Raw genomic sequence first — 13,870 nt, 5'->3', positions numbered from 1 at the left:
TCTAGGTTATGTAATTGATAACAACAGTGGTTAACTATAGTATATTTTAATACAAGACAAAAAAAACCCACCCCAGTCCTTCAAAGTTCATTGTAACTAAACAAGAGAAATCCCATTCAGCTGTACAACAGACCCACAACTGGAATGGTAAATACACACATACACTTACTTTGGAACGGCGTTTGTAGAAGGGCATGTGTGGTTCGTTCTTTTGCTGTACTATTCCTCTTTGACAAGTTGTAAATAATTCTCACTTGTAGCCAAGAAGGCTGAAGGTATCGATGTTGTTTTGCAGACTGTGTGATCGTATCACTGCCTGTCCGTAAAGGGTAGACTATTTAATCAGAACACAGCAGGTGATCCAGCCCAAGGAGACCTTGATCGGATTCTTTAAATCCATCCCTTTATATAACATCTTTCCTTATTCAATTTTTTTAAAATAACTTTTTTTTAAAGAAGAAAGTTTGTTAGGCTTTATTATTATTTATTTTTTGACTCAAGAAATTTAATTCATAAATGTGTTTTTCCTCTTCATATCTGCTTTCTTGAATAGCAGTGGCAATGTTTGAGGAGGAGAGGGGTCAATGGGCAATAGTGCTAATTCAGGAAGTGAGGGGGGCTTTACTGCTACCAGGAGCTAAGAATACACTCGCAAATATTTATTTATTTATTTTTATCTATTTATTTATTTTGTCCAATACACAATGAGGGTTTTAGTGGGTATATATCTATATACACATAGTAAAATACATGATGAAGGTTATAGAGGAGATACTCATAGTAAAATATATCTAAGAAATAATAGAAAAGAAGATATAGTAATAGAACATATCAATGAAAGAATAGAAGAAATATAGGAATAGAAGAAAGGTATAGGAGATATAGGAGAGCAATAGGACAGGGGACGGAAGGCACTCTAGTGCACTTGTACTCGCCCCTTACTGACCTCTTAGGAATCTGGATAGGTCTGGATAATCTAAGGGTAAAGTGTTGGGGGTTTGGGGATGACTCTATGGAGTCCGGTAATGAGTTCCACGCTTCGACAACTCGGTTACTGAAGTCATATTTTTTACAGTCAAGTTTGGAGCGGTTAATATTAAGTTTAAATCTGTTGTGTGCTCTTGTGTTGTTGTGGTGGAAGGTGAAGTAGTCGCCGACAGGCAGGACGTTGCAGCATATGATCCTGTGGGCAATACTTAGATCTTGTTTAAGGCGTCTTAATTCTAAACTTTCTAGGCCCAGGATTGAAAGTCTGGTCTCATAGGGTATTCTATTTCGAGTGGAGGAGTGAAGGGCTCTTCTGGTGAAGTATCTTTGGGATCAGGATCATCCCATCAGCAGGGAAATCTGGCTGAGAATTTGGAAAATCTGTTGAGACAATGCAAAGACAAGGAATAACTTGGAAAATGCATAATGCAGTAAAATACAACATATTTATTTATTAGATTTGTATGCTATACAAATATGCCTAGGGGTGACTTTGGGTGGCTTAGAAACATTAAAAGCCACTAAACATTAAAACAATAAATAACAATAATAATTTACTCCGACAGGCACCTGCTGTATAACATTTCAAACTTAACTACTGTTGATAAGAAAGACCAAAAAGTGGACATGGCAAAGCAGAAGAGAAGAGAAAGAATTGGAGAGGATAACAAATTAGAAAGACTTGCAAATAGAAATAGAATTGAATGAATTCTTTATTTGGCCAAGTGTGATTACACACACAAGAACTTTGTCTCCGGTGCAGAAGCTCTTTGTTTACATGCAAAGTAACAGAATAATAATTATTACCATGATAAAATAATACCAATAAGATGGGTAAGTAAAGAGGATAATGATAAATAATACTTCAGTCATACTACATGGGTAAATATACATAGACATTAGACATAGAACAACTTGGGGTAAAAGAAAGGAAAAGCAGAGCCCAAAACTGGAGCACTGTTTGAACATCATTGGCATTGTGTATATGTGTGTGTGTGTGTGTGTGTGTGTGTGTGTATGTAGAAACATAGAAGATTGACGGCAGAAAAAGACCTCATGGTCCATCTAGTCTGCCCTTATACTATTTCCTGTATTTTATCTTAGGATGGATATGTTTATCCCAGACATGTTTAAATTCAGTTACTGTGGATTTACCAACCACATACCAACCATGTATGTATGTATGTATGTATGTATGTATGTATGTATGTATGTATGTACTGTATTTATATGCTGCCCCTCTCCGAGGCCTCGGGGTGGCTTAAAACAATACAAAGTGTCCTGAATCTAATTAAAATTAAAAACTAGCTAATCTGAAAACCCAAATTTCATTAAAAATCAATCATTCCCATTCCAATTCATTCATTCATTCATTCATTCATTAGATTTGTATGCCGCCCCTCTCCGTAGACCCCAGGCGGCGAACAATAATAAAAACAGCATATAACAAATCTAATATTTAAATTACTAAAATCCCTTATTAAAAACCAAACATACACACAAATATACCATGCATAAATTGTATAGGCCTAGGGGGAAGATATATCTCAATTCCCCCATGCCTGGCGGCAGAGGTGGATTTTAAGGAGCTTATGAAAGGCGAGGAGGGTGGGGGCAATTCTGATCTCTGGAGGGAGTTGGTTCCAGAGGGTCGGGGCCGCCACAGAGAAGGCTCTTCCCCTGGGCCCCACCAAACGACATTATTTAGTTGACGGGACCTGGAGAAGGCCCACTCTGTGGGGCCTAACTGGTCGCTGGGATTTGTGCGGCAGAACATATATTTCATTCATCAGCTAGGGGGCTAGAGTCTAATGGCCCCAAGCCTGGCGGCACAAATGAGTCTTCAGACTCTTGCGGAAGGTGAGGAGGGCAAGACCAGTGCGAATCTCTGGGGCAGTTGATTCCAGAGGACCGGGCCCCCCACAGAGAAGGCTCTTCCTCTAGGCTCCACCAAACATTGTCTAGTTGACGGGATCTGGAGAAGGTTGACTCTGTGGGACCTGATTGGTCACTGGGACTCATGCAGCAGGAGGCAGTCCTGTAAGTAATCTGGTCCAATGCCATGTAGGGCTTTATAGGTCATAACCAACACTTTGAATTGTATCCAGAAACCAATTGGCAGCTAATACAGCCCACAGAGTGCTAGAGAGACATGGGCGTATCTAGAAAGGCCCATGACTGCTCGTACAGCTACATTTTGCACGATCTATAGTTTCCAAATACTGTTCAAAGGTAGCCCCATGTAGAGAGAATTTCAGTAGTCAAACCTTGAGGTGATGAGGGCATGAGTGACTGTGAGGTAGGGCTGCAACTGGTGCACCAGGTGAGCCTGGGCAAACGCCCCCTCACCATAGCTGAAAGATGATGTTGCAAAGTCACCCGTGGATTGAGGAGGACGCCCAAGTTGCAGACCCCCCCCCCTGAGGAGGTCAAAAGTTTCCCTCCCCAGAGTGATGGACGGATAGATGGAAGTGCCCTTGGGAGGCAGAACCCACAGCCTCTCCGTCTTGTCGGGGTTGAGTCTGAGTCTGTTAACACCCATCCAAATCCTAACAGCCTCCAGACACTGGCACATTATTATTATTATTATTATTATTATTATTATTATTATTATTTATTAGATTTGTATGCCGCCCCTCTCCGCAGACTTGGGGCGGCTCACAGCAATCATAAGAACAATATGTAGTAACAAATCTAATATTAAAATCTAAAATAACAATTTTACATTAAAAAGCCTAAAAACCCCAGTACAGTGTTCCCTCGATTTTTGCAGGGGATGCGTTCCGCGAAAGTTGAATTTCCGCGAAGTAGAGATGCGGAAGTAAAAACACCATTTTTGGCTCTGGACAGTATCACAAGCCTTCCCTTAACACTTTAAACCCATAAATTACAATTTCCCATTCCCTTAATAACCATTTACTCACCATTATTACTGGTACTCACCATTGAATAAGACACTTAGTGATCCTGATATTTATAAACATAATTATTTATTAACAATAATTATTTTTTTTGTTATTTATTTGCAAAAATTATTAGTTTGGCAATGGCATATGACGTCATTGGGCAGGAAAAAACGTGGTATAGAAAAAAACCCGCGAAGTATTTTTAATTAATATTTTTTGAAAAACCGTGGCATAGGCTATTCGCGAAGTTTGAACCCGGAAAAATTGAGGGAACACTGTATATAAAAAACAAACACCCAAACATATCATACATAAAACTACATAGGCAAGGAGGAGATATCTCAGTTCTCCCATGCCTGACGGCAGAGGTGTGTTTTAAGAAGTTTACGAAAGGCAAGGAGGGTGGGGACAGTCCTAATCTCTGGGGGGAGCTGGCTCCATAGGGTTGGGGCCGCCACAGAGAAGGCTTCCACTGCTCCACTGAGTGGACACAGGGTGGAAATGTATAGCTGAGTATTGTTAGCATAATGATGGTAACTCACCCTGTGCCCTTGAATGATATCGCCCAGCGGTTTCATGTAGATATTAAACAGCAGGGAGGAGAGGACCGACCCCTAAGGAACCCCACAAGGGAGGGAACTAGGAGTCGAACTTTGACCCCCTGCTAACACCGACTGCAACCGACCGGAGAGGTAGGAGGTGAACCATCATAAAACGATGCCTCGCACTCCCAACCCCATCAGCCGGCGCAGAAGGATATCATGGTCGATGGTATCGAAAGCCGCTGAGAAGTCAAGTAGCACTGGGATAGAGGATAAACCCCTGTCCCATTACATGGAAGTGAAAAGAGATTCATGTCTCCCATCTACAGGAATTTGCATGGTCCTTTGTTAAGACTTAAAAGTAGCTGTTGGAGAGCATGGCACAATTACCCAGCTGCCTAGGTATAGCTCAATGGTCAATAAGAACACACAGATGAAGTCACGTCATGGACTACATTACCCAGAGTGCAATCTGCTACTACATTCCCCTAATGCAATCTCTTAAAGAAACAGCTCTTAAACTGAGTCAAATATCCCTTTAATCTATCAGCACGCCTGTGATCATGTGATCAAAATCCATCCGCTTGGCAGCTGGTTCATGTTTATAACCATTGCTGTGTCCCAAGATCGTGTGATCACCTTTTGCGACCTTCTGACAAGCAATGTTAAATGGGGAAGCCAGTTTTACTTTACAACCAGGTTACTGTACTAATTTATCAATTGTATTGATTCACTTAACAACAGTGGCAAGAATGGTGGTAAAATCGGGCTTAACAGATGTCTCCCTTAACCAAATGTTTTGGTCCAATTGTGGTCGTAACTCAGTGTACTTGTTGGGGGAACTTTGACCCTGAAATGGGGAACATCAAGGTTAGTGTTTCTGCAATAAGAAGGTGTTGTGGTTAGCTCTGGCCCAGCTCCTGCCCCAAGGACTGTGGATGTGGGGGAGACATCCACATGCTGCAGGCCTGTTTTGCCCCACCCCCCCGATGGAATCTGATGATAAAGGCTGCTCTGACCAAGAAGACATGAGTGACAGGGAGGAGAGTGTGGCAGACAGCTCAGAAGGAGATCAATTATCTAGCTCCTCCTTGGATTCAGAACAAGAGTTAATGATACAGCCACGCATGAGGAGAGCGATGCATAGGCAACAACAACTGAGAGATTATTATCAAAGAAAATGAGGCCACCTGTGGTTGGGTGGGGCTGTGGTAATTAGTGAGGCTGCTATAAATAGCAGCCCGTGGGTTTGGCCATTGTGGAGGATTATCTGATCCTTGTGTTTCGTGACTGCTTTACTGACTTTGACTTTTTGTGTGCTGATTTTTCCCCGCTTTGAAACTAAACCAGAGCAAAGTGTGTTTCACTTTGTGAAAGAAGAAGGACTGTGAATTGCCTCACAGCTGCAAGCTAAGTATCTCAGAACTGATAAGGGACTTGTACAAATTACCAGTTTGTTTGGAGACGAGTGCTCTTTGCTATACCAAAAGAGGGCTTAGTTTAAGTGAATTTTCATTATAAAGAACATTGTTTTGACTGTTCAAACGTGTGTGTGTCTGAAATTTGTACCTGTGAATTTTTGGGAGGAGTCTACCAGAGAGCCCGACAGAACAAGAAAATGGTGTCTTGAGGCTATGCAACCTTTTTTCTCAATCTTTCTCCCTGGTGCTGTTATTAGCTTTCTTGGAAAAGGGCTGAAGAAATATTTTCTACCTCATTCAATAAGGATGCCCAGAAGGGCCTATCTTACGAGAAGGAATGTTCAAAATTAATTCTGAAACACATTGCCTTAGTTATTCAGCAGAAAATGAAAATCGTGTGCGACAACAAATCAATATTTTTGTATGAATGCGTATCAATTTTTATATGAACTGATAGAACTGCCTCTCTCCAAAGGGCTACAAATTTAAAAATCACATTTTAAAAGTCTACAGATTTCTGGAACTAGTATAAACAATATGTAAACTTTTATTGCCCAACCAATCTTGCAATAAAGTTACATAAATATTTTTAAGTTAGGGAAACTTCACTGGGTTTATGGCAAAGCTAATTGAGCTTCCAACTGAGATGGTTATTGGGCAATTATCCTGCCTCATTAAAAAACATATGATCCAGCTGATATTGTCTTTCATTCACATCCTTTCCCTCAATCAGTAAGGGGCGTACATAAGTGCACTAGTGTGCCTTTCATCCCCTGTCCAATTGTCTTTCCTTTATCTCATACATCATATATATTTTCTTCCTTTCATATATCTTCTCGTCTATTTTCACTTTTATCCTTATATATATTACTTCATTTTAATTTTCTTCCTATGTATTTGTGTATTGGACAAATGAATAAATAAATAAATAAAATAAAATTCCCCCTTGGGTCTTCAGTCTTTATTCATAACATATAGACAGAAAAAAATCCATGAAAAAGAGAAAATTAGAAAAGCTGTACAGTGGTACTTCTACCTACAAACGCCTCTACTGACAAACTGTTTCTGGATAAGAACAGGGTTTTCAAGAATTTTTTGCTTCTTCTCAAGAACCATTTTCCACTTACAAACCAGAACCTCTGAAACTGTAACCGGAAAAGGCAGGGAGAAGCCTCCGTGGGGCCTCTCTAGGAATCTCCTGGGAGGAAACAGGGCCTCCACCCTCCCTGTGGTTTCCCCAATCAAATGCATTATTTGCTTTTACATTGATTCCTATGGGAAAAATGGCTTCTTCTTATAAACATTTCTACTTAGGTCACGGAACGAATTAAGTTCATAAGTAGAGGTACCACTGTATTATGTCTTTTAGAGGCTGTACTTCCTGAGAATGCTCAGGAAGATAAATTTACCGTATCTCAGCATCTATTGTTGTCCTACTATCGCAGCACCATTGAGAGTGTATTGACATACGGCATTCTAGCTTGGCATGGGAGCAGCTCTGTAGCGAACAAAAAAGCTCTACAGAGAATTATTAAAACTGCCCAGAACATCATTGGGCTCCAGCTACCCGCCCTGGATGACATCTTCACATCTCGCTGTTCTAGGAAGGTGCATACTATTCTCAAAGACTTCTCATCCTGCTTACAATCTCTTTGAACTGTTGCCTTCTGGCAGAAGATACAGAACAATTAGAACTCGTTTCCTGAATAGTTTTTATCCCAGAGCTATACTCGCACTTAACAACGAACTAAAGGGTCACCATCAGTGAACTGTTGGACAATATTTCTCGGTTTGTCATGTAGATGGTTGAGTGGTTCAGGGTGGGGAATTTGTAGTGGGTGGGACATTTATTCTATTTTTTATTCTATCTTTAAATTTACCTATTCTGATTTTATGTATGGTGGGACTGGTCTCTGGGTGTCACACGACTTTCATTGCCAATGACAATTCGTTGTTTTTGACAATGACAATAAATTTATTATTATTATTATTATTATTATTATTATTATTATTATTATTATTATGTCAGTACAACACAGCAAACGACATCACTATGCTGGATTTTGTATTTCATCACCAGCTAGGCGCTTCCCAAGCACCTAGGACTGCGTGATGTAGCGGCGAATTATGTTTGCCGATCCCAGTAAAGCGGCCTTTTACAATTGACAGATGGAGATTTTGTCAATTCCGATGGTTTTCAAATGTCCGCTGAGATCCTTTGGTACTGCGCCCAGCGTGCCAAGTACCACTGGGACCACTTTCACGGGCTTATGCCAGAGTCGTTGCAGCTCGATTTTTAGATCTTCGTATTTTACTAATTTCTCTAGCTGCTTCTCCTCAATTCTGCTGTCTCCTGGGATTGCGATGTCGATGATCCATACTTTCTTTTTCTCCACGATCACAATGTCTGGTGTGTTATGCTTCAGAATTCGGTCAGTCTGAAGTCGGAAGTCCCACAGTAGCTTTGCTTGCTAATTTTCGACCACTTTTTCCCACCAGTTCTTTGCCACTGGTAAATGGTAGTTCCGGCTCAAGTTCTAGTGGATCATCTGTGCCACAGCATCATGTCTATGCTTGTAGTCAGTCTGTGCGATCCTTTTGCAGCAGCTGAGTATGTGATCGATTGTTTCATCTGTTTCTTTACAGAGTCTGCACTTTGGATCGTCTGTTGATTTTTCAATTCTGGCTTTGACAGCATTTGTTCTAATGGCCTGTTCTTGTGCCGCCAGTATTGGTCCTTCTGTCTCCTTTTTGAGTGTTCCACTTGTAAGCCATGACCAGGTCTATTATTATTATTATTATTATTATTATTATTATTATTATTATTATTAATAATAATAATCTGCGGAATTGGGAATTGTCTGTCTGGAGCAGGGATAGCAAACCTTTTTTTCCTTGGGTGCCAAAAGAGTATTGGCACACACTATTGCGCGTACACAACTGCCCACATCCATAAATCAATGCCTGGGGAGGGTGAAAACACCTTCCTCCCACACCCCAGAGGTCCTCTGGAGGCTGGAAATGGCCTGTTTCCCAACTTCTGGTGGGCCCAGTAGGCTTGTGTTTCGCCCTCCCCAGGCTCAAAAATGCCTTCCCAGAGCCTCTGTGCGAGCCAAAAATCAGCTGGCTGGCACACACATGCACATTGGAGCTGAGCTTGGGCAACAGCTTGCATGCCAGCAGATATGGCTCTGGGTGCCAATTGTGGCACCATGCCATAGGTTCGCCATCACTGGTCTGGAGGGAATCCAAGTGCCATTTTGCAAAAGGTATCTTGCTGTGCAGATAAACCAGTGCCATGTATTGCTGCAGTTGAAGGTGAAGTAGTCATTAACATCAAGGACATTCTGGTATATGATTTTATGAACTACATTTAGATCAGATCGGAGGCGACGTAGTTGTAAATTTTTTTATTCCCAGTATTTCAAATCTGGTGGAATAAGGTATTTTCTTGCGAACGGAGGAGTGAAGGACTCAATTCTTGAGAAATATTTCTGGACTCTCTTCATTGTATTAATGTCTGATATGCAATGCGGGTTCCAGGCAGGTGAGCTGTATTCCAGAATTGGTCTAACAAATGTTTTGTAAGCTCTGGTTAGCGGTGTAACATTGCCAGAGAAAAAGCTACGTAAAATTTGATAAAACAACTCTTAGTGCTTTTTTGGCAATGTTGTTGTTACAATGGGCTCTAGCATTTAGGTCGTTGGATATGAGCACTCTAGATTGCTTCTCTCCTGGATTAGTTTCCATTCATTGCTTCTTCTTCTGCCATCCAAGTAATAGCCTTAGTAATAAATTTAGAACTTAAAGCTTGACTGTAAAAAATATGACTTTAGCAACCGAGTTGTCGAAGCGTGGAACTCATTACCGGACTGAGTAGTGTCAACCCCTAGCCCCCAACATTTCTCCCTTAAACTATCCACGATTGACTTCTCCAGGTTCCTAAGAGGTCACTAAGGGGCGTACATAAGTGCACTAGCCTGCCTTTCGTCCCCTGTCCAATTGTCTCTCCTTATCCCATATATCATACATATCTTTTCTTCCTTTCATATATCTTCTCCTCCTCTACTTTTATATCTTTTCTTTATATATAATACTTCATGTCTGTCCTCTTCAATATGTATTGTGTATTGGACTAACTAAGTAACTAAGTAACTAAGTAACTAAGTAACTAAGTAACTAAGTAACTAAGTAACTAAGTAACTAAGTAACTAACTAACTAACTAACTAACTAACTAACTAACTAAATAAATAAATAAATAAATAAATAAATAAATAAATAAATAAAATAATCTTAGAATTAAGGAGAAATTTCCTGACAGAACAGTGGAAACAGTGGAACAGCTTGCCTCCAGAAGTTGTGAATGCTCCAACACTGGAAGTTTTAAAGAAGATGTTGGATAATCATTTATCTGAAGTAGTGTAGGGTTTCCTGCCTAAGCAGGGGGGTCCCTTCCAACTCGTTGTTGTTGTTATTAAAGAATACATGACTAAAGCAATCTGGGCTTTTTATGTTTAGAAAGCAAAGGTCTATATTAAAGGTTATTAGGTAATTATTATCTAACCCAGGGGTAGACAAAGTTGGCTCTTCTATGACGTGTGGACTTCAACTCCCAGAATTCCTCAGATAGCATGATTGGCTCAGGAATTCTGGGAGTTGAAGTCCACAAGTCATAGAACAGCCAACTTTGCCTACCCCTGATCTAACCTATTAATGGAATATGTTTAGATTCACTCTTTTGGGTTAATCCAATTATAGTGACTGACCCCTAATGGGAACGATGGCTGGTTGATGTAATATGCTTCATCTATCTGAAGTAGTGTAGGGTCTCCTACCCAAGCAGGGGGGGTGGACTAGAACAGTGTTTCCCAACCTTGGCAACTTGAAGGTATTTGGACTTCAACTCCCAGAATTCCCCAGCCAGCGAATGCTGGCTGGGGAATTCTGGGAGTTGAAGTCCAGATATCTTCAAGTTGCCAAGGTTGGGAAACACTGGACTAGAAGACCTCCAAGGTCCGTTCCAACTCTGTTATAATAATAATAATAATAATAATAATAATAATAATAATAATAATAATAATAATAATAATAATAATAATAATAATAAGCAAGCCTGCCCTGGCCTTTCTTCGGAAAAACGGCCAAGAATCGCCGCCGGTCTCGAGCTTTCCAGTTTCTCCAGCCTCTGAGGCGCGGCGGGGCTCCCACGCAACCCCCGTGGACCCGCCGCCGCGGCTTCCACCACCGCCGCCGCCCTTGGGCTTCCTGCTACCGGGGAGATTCCCCGCCTGCGCCTCTTCCTCCGCCTCGCCTCCGACCCCGCCCCTGAGGCACTTCCCCCCCGGGCCTTTCGCTTTCCCCGCCTGTGAGAGACCGTCCCGGTACGGGCCGCCGGTCTTCGCTTCGCTCCTTGCCGGGATGGCGGCGGCGGCGTCACTGCCGGCTGCCCCGGTGCCGATCCACCGGCTGGCGGAGCGCCTGCTGAAGAGCCTCAGCCACTTGTTGGACCGCGCGCCTCCGGGCAAAGGCTGGCGGGACTTGGCGCAGCTGGCGGGAAGCCGCGGCGGAGTCCGGCTGAGGTGAGAGAGGGAGGGTGGGTCCCCGGGAGGTGGACGGAGAGGGGGACACACACCCACACCCCGAAGCCGCTCTGAAGGGGAGACCGAATCCTTCGATCCCCACAGGGCTTCCCGTTTTCTTTGGGGAGGGGAGTCTGGCCGCTAGGAGAGGAAAGGAGGCGTGTCGGGATACAGGCAATCCTCGACTTACAACGCTTTCTTTCTTGCTTGCTTGCTTGCTTCCTTTTTCTTTCCCTCTTCCTTCCTTCCTTTCTCTGCCTCTCTTTTTCTTTCTTTCCTTTGGTCCTTCCTTCTTTCTCTCTCTCTCTCTTCCTTCTTTCTTTCCCTTCCTTCCTTCCTTCCCTCCCTCTTTCTTTCTTTCTTTCTTTCTTTCCTTCCTTCTTCCTTCCTTCCTTCCTTTCCTTCTTTCTCTCTGCCTCTCTTTTTCTTTCTTTCTTTCTTTCTTTCTTTCTTTCCTTCCTTTGGTCCTTCCTTCCTTCCTTCTTTCCCTTCCCTCCCTCCCTCTTTCTTTCTTTCTTTCTTTCTTTCCTTCTTTCCTCCTTTCTTTCTTTCCCACCCTTCTCCTGAGACTCAGGCCGGCTCACAACAAGTAAATACAAAACATGTAAGAAATCTAGTATTAAAACACCCTAAAAGAACTTCAAAACTAACATTATTGTGTTAGGTCACACAATCAAAATTCAGACCCTTGGCAAACCAACTCGTATTTCTGACAGGTTGCGGTGTCCTGGGGGGGGGGAGAATCCCCTTTTTATTATTTTATTATTTATTAGATTTGTATGCTGCCCCTCTCCGTAGACTCGCTTTTGTGAACTTCTTCTGACAACCGGAGTCAATGGAGATGCTGGGTTCGCTTAGCAACGGTTTGACTAAATTTCACAATGGCAGCGATTCGCTTCAAACGGTCGTGGCAAGAGAAGCCGCGAAATAAGAGCCAACGTTTCACATTAACAATTTTAACAGAAATCTAGGGCTCGGTTGTGGTAAGCCGAGGACTATCCCGTATTGGAGTTGTGGCGGTGGGATGGCAACTCGGTCAGATATTTATTTATTTATTTATTTATTTATTTATTGATTGATTGATTGATTGATTGATTGATTGATTGATTGATTGTTAGAGTTGAAAGGGACCATGCAGGTCATCAAGTCCAACCCTCTGCCTGAGCAGGAATCCTAAAGCACCCCAGCCAAATAGCAGTCCAATCTTCTCTTGAAAGTGTCCAGAGTTGGGGGGTTCACAACCTCCGCAGGCAGGTTGTTCCAATGGTTGATCGCTCTGACTATCAGGAAGTTCTTCCTTACTTCTAGGTTGAATCTCTCCTTGGTCAGCTTCCAGCCATTGTTCCTTGTCCGGCCCTCTGGTGCTCTGGAGAATAGAGTGGCCCCCTCCTCTGTGGCAACCCCTCAAGTACCTGTATACTGCTATCATGTCCCCCCTGGCCCTCCTTTTCTCTATCCATGCCCAGTTCCCGCAATCTCTCTTCGTAAGTCTTGGTTTCAAGTCCCCTAATCATTTTGGTTGCTCATTTCTGCATCTTCTCCAGAGTTTCAATGTCTCTTTTGAGATGTGGTGACCAGAACTGCATGCAGTACTCCAGATGTGGTCTAACCAGGGTGTAGTAGGGTGGTATTAATACTTCCATGCTTGATTGAGATTGAGAGGCTTCCCAAGATCCTTGAAGAAAGACAAAGGCGCAGCTAGTTTTCCTGGCTTGGCCTTGTCTCCTGGGTCTGGGTCAGTAGTGGGTTGCTACCAGAATAGTAACAGACACCACATTGGTAGCGTCCCAAAGTGTTTTTGCTTCTGAACATGCGCAGTAAGCAAAATCTCACAAGGGGACGCACACACATGTGAGATTTCAGTGATTTTTTTAAACTTCTGCGCATCATCCCCTTGTGAGATTTTGCTTCCCGCGCATGCTCAGAAGCAAAAATACACATGCACGCAAGATTCCTGAAGCTGCGCGCGCATCGGTAGCGGTGATAGGAGCAATCCACTCCTGGTCTAGGTCAAAGGCCATTATCTACATTGGGCTACCTTTGAAGAATGTTCAGAAACAAAATGCAGCGGTTTTGCGCCTTCAAAGACATGCGCATATTTGGTCATCGCTCTGCGGATTGCATTGGCTGCCGATCTGTTTCCGGACACAATTCAAAGTGTTGGTCATGACCTATAAAACCCTACATGGCATAGGACGAGACTATCTCCGAGACCACCTTCTGCAGCACGAATCCCAGCGACTGGTGAGGTCCCGCAGAGTTGGTCTTTCTTAGGGTTTCGTCGGCTGGTGGGGCCTAGGGGAAGAGCCTTCTCTGTGTGGGCCCCGGCCCTCTGGAATCAGCCCCCCCCGGGAGAATCGCACTGCCCCCACCCTCCTTGCCTTCTGAAAGAGTTTAAAAACTCATCTTTGTCGCCAGGCTTGGGGTTACTAGA

At 42.8% G+C, this 13,870-nt stretch overlaps 1 protein-coding gene and 1 long non-coding RNA gene across 3 annotated transcripts in view; one reads left to right on the top strand and one right to left on the bottom strand.

Moving 5' to 3' along the window:
- Window positions 1-473: 473 nt before the first annotated feature.
- On the bottom strand, window positions 474-11,123 carry LOC139162774 (uncharacterized). The gene is made up of 2 exons (XR_011558378.1): window positions 10,975-11,123; window positions 474-1,368 (listed from the first exon to the last, which is right to left on the bottom strand). It is a non-coding gene; the product is annotated as an uncharacterized lncRNA (long non-coding RNA).
- A 106-nt stretch (window positions 11,124-11,229) lies between these two features.
- The window catches only part of MALT1 (MALT1 paracaspase), a 59,366-nt gene continuing 56,725 nt past the window's right edge, over window positions 11,230-13,870 (top strand). For both annotated transcript variants that reach the window (XM_070743500.1, XM_070743501.1), the window contains exon 1: window positions 11,230-11,436. In XM_070743500.1, coding sequence (XP_070599601.1) covers window positions 11,276-11,436 — 161 coding nt within the window. In that variant the 5' untranslated portion in view covers window positions 11,230-11,275. The remainder of the gene's footprint in view (window positions 11,437-13,870) is intronic.

This window comes from Erythrolamprus reginae, chromosome 2 (genome assembly GCF_031021105.1).
Source record: "Erythrolamprus reginae isolate rEryReg1 chromosome 2, rEryReg1.hap1, whole genome shotgun sequence".
NCBI lineage: Eukaryota > Metazoa > Chordata > Lepidosauria > Squamata > Dipsadidae > Erythrolamprus > Erythrolamprus reginae.
This window is presented reverse-complemented; position numbering and strand designations above follow the sequence as displayed.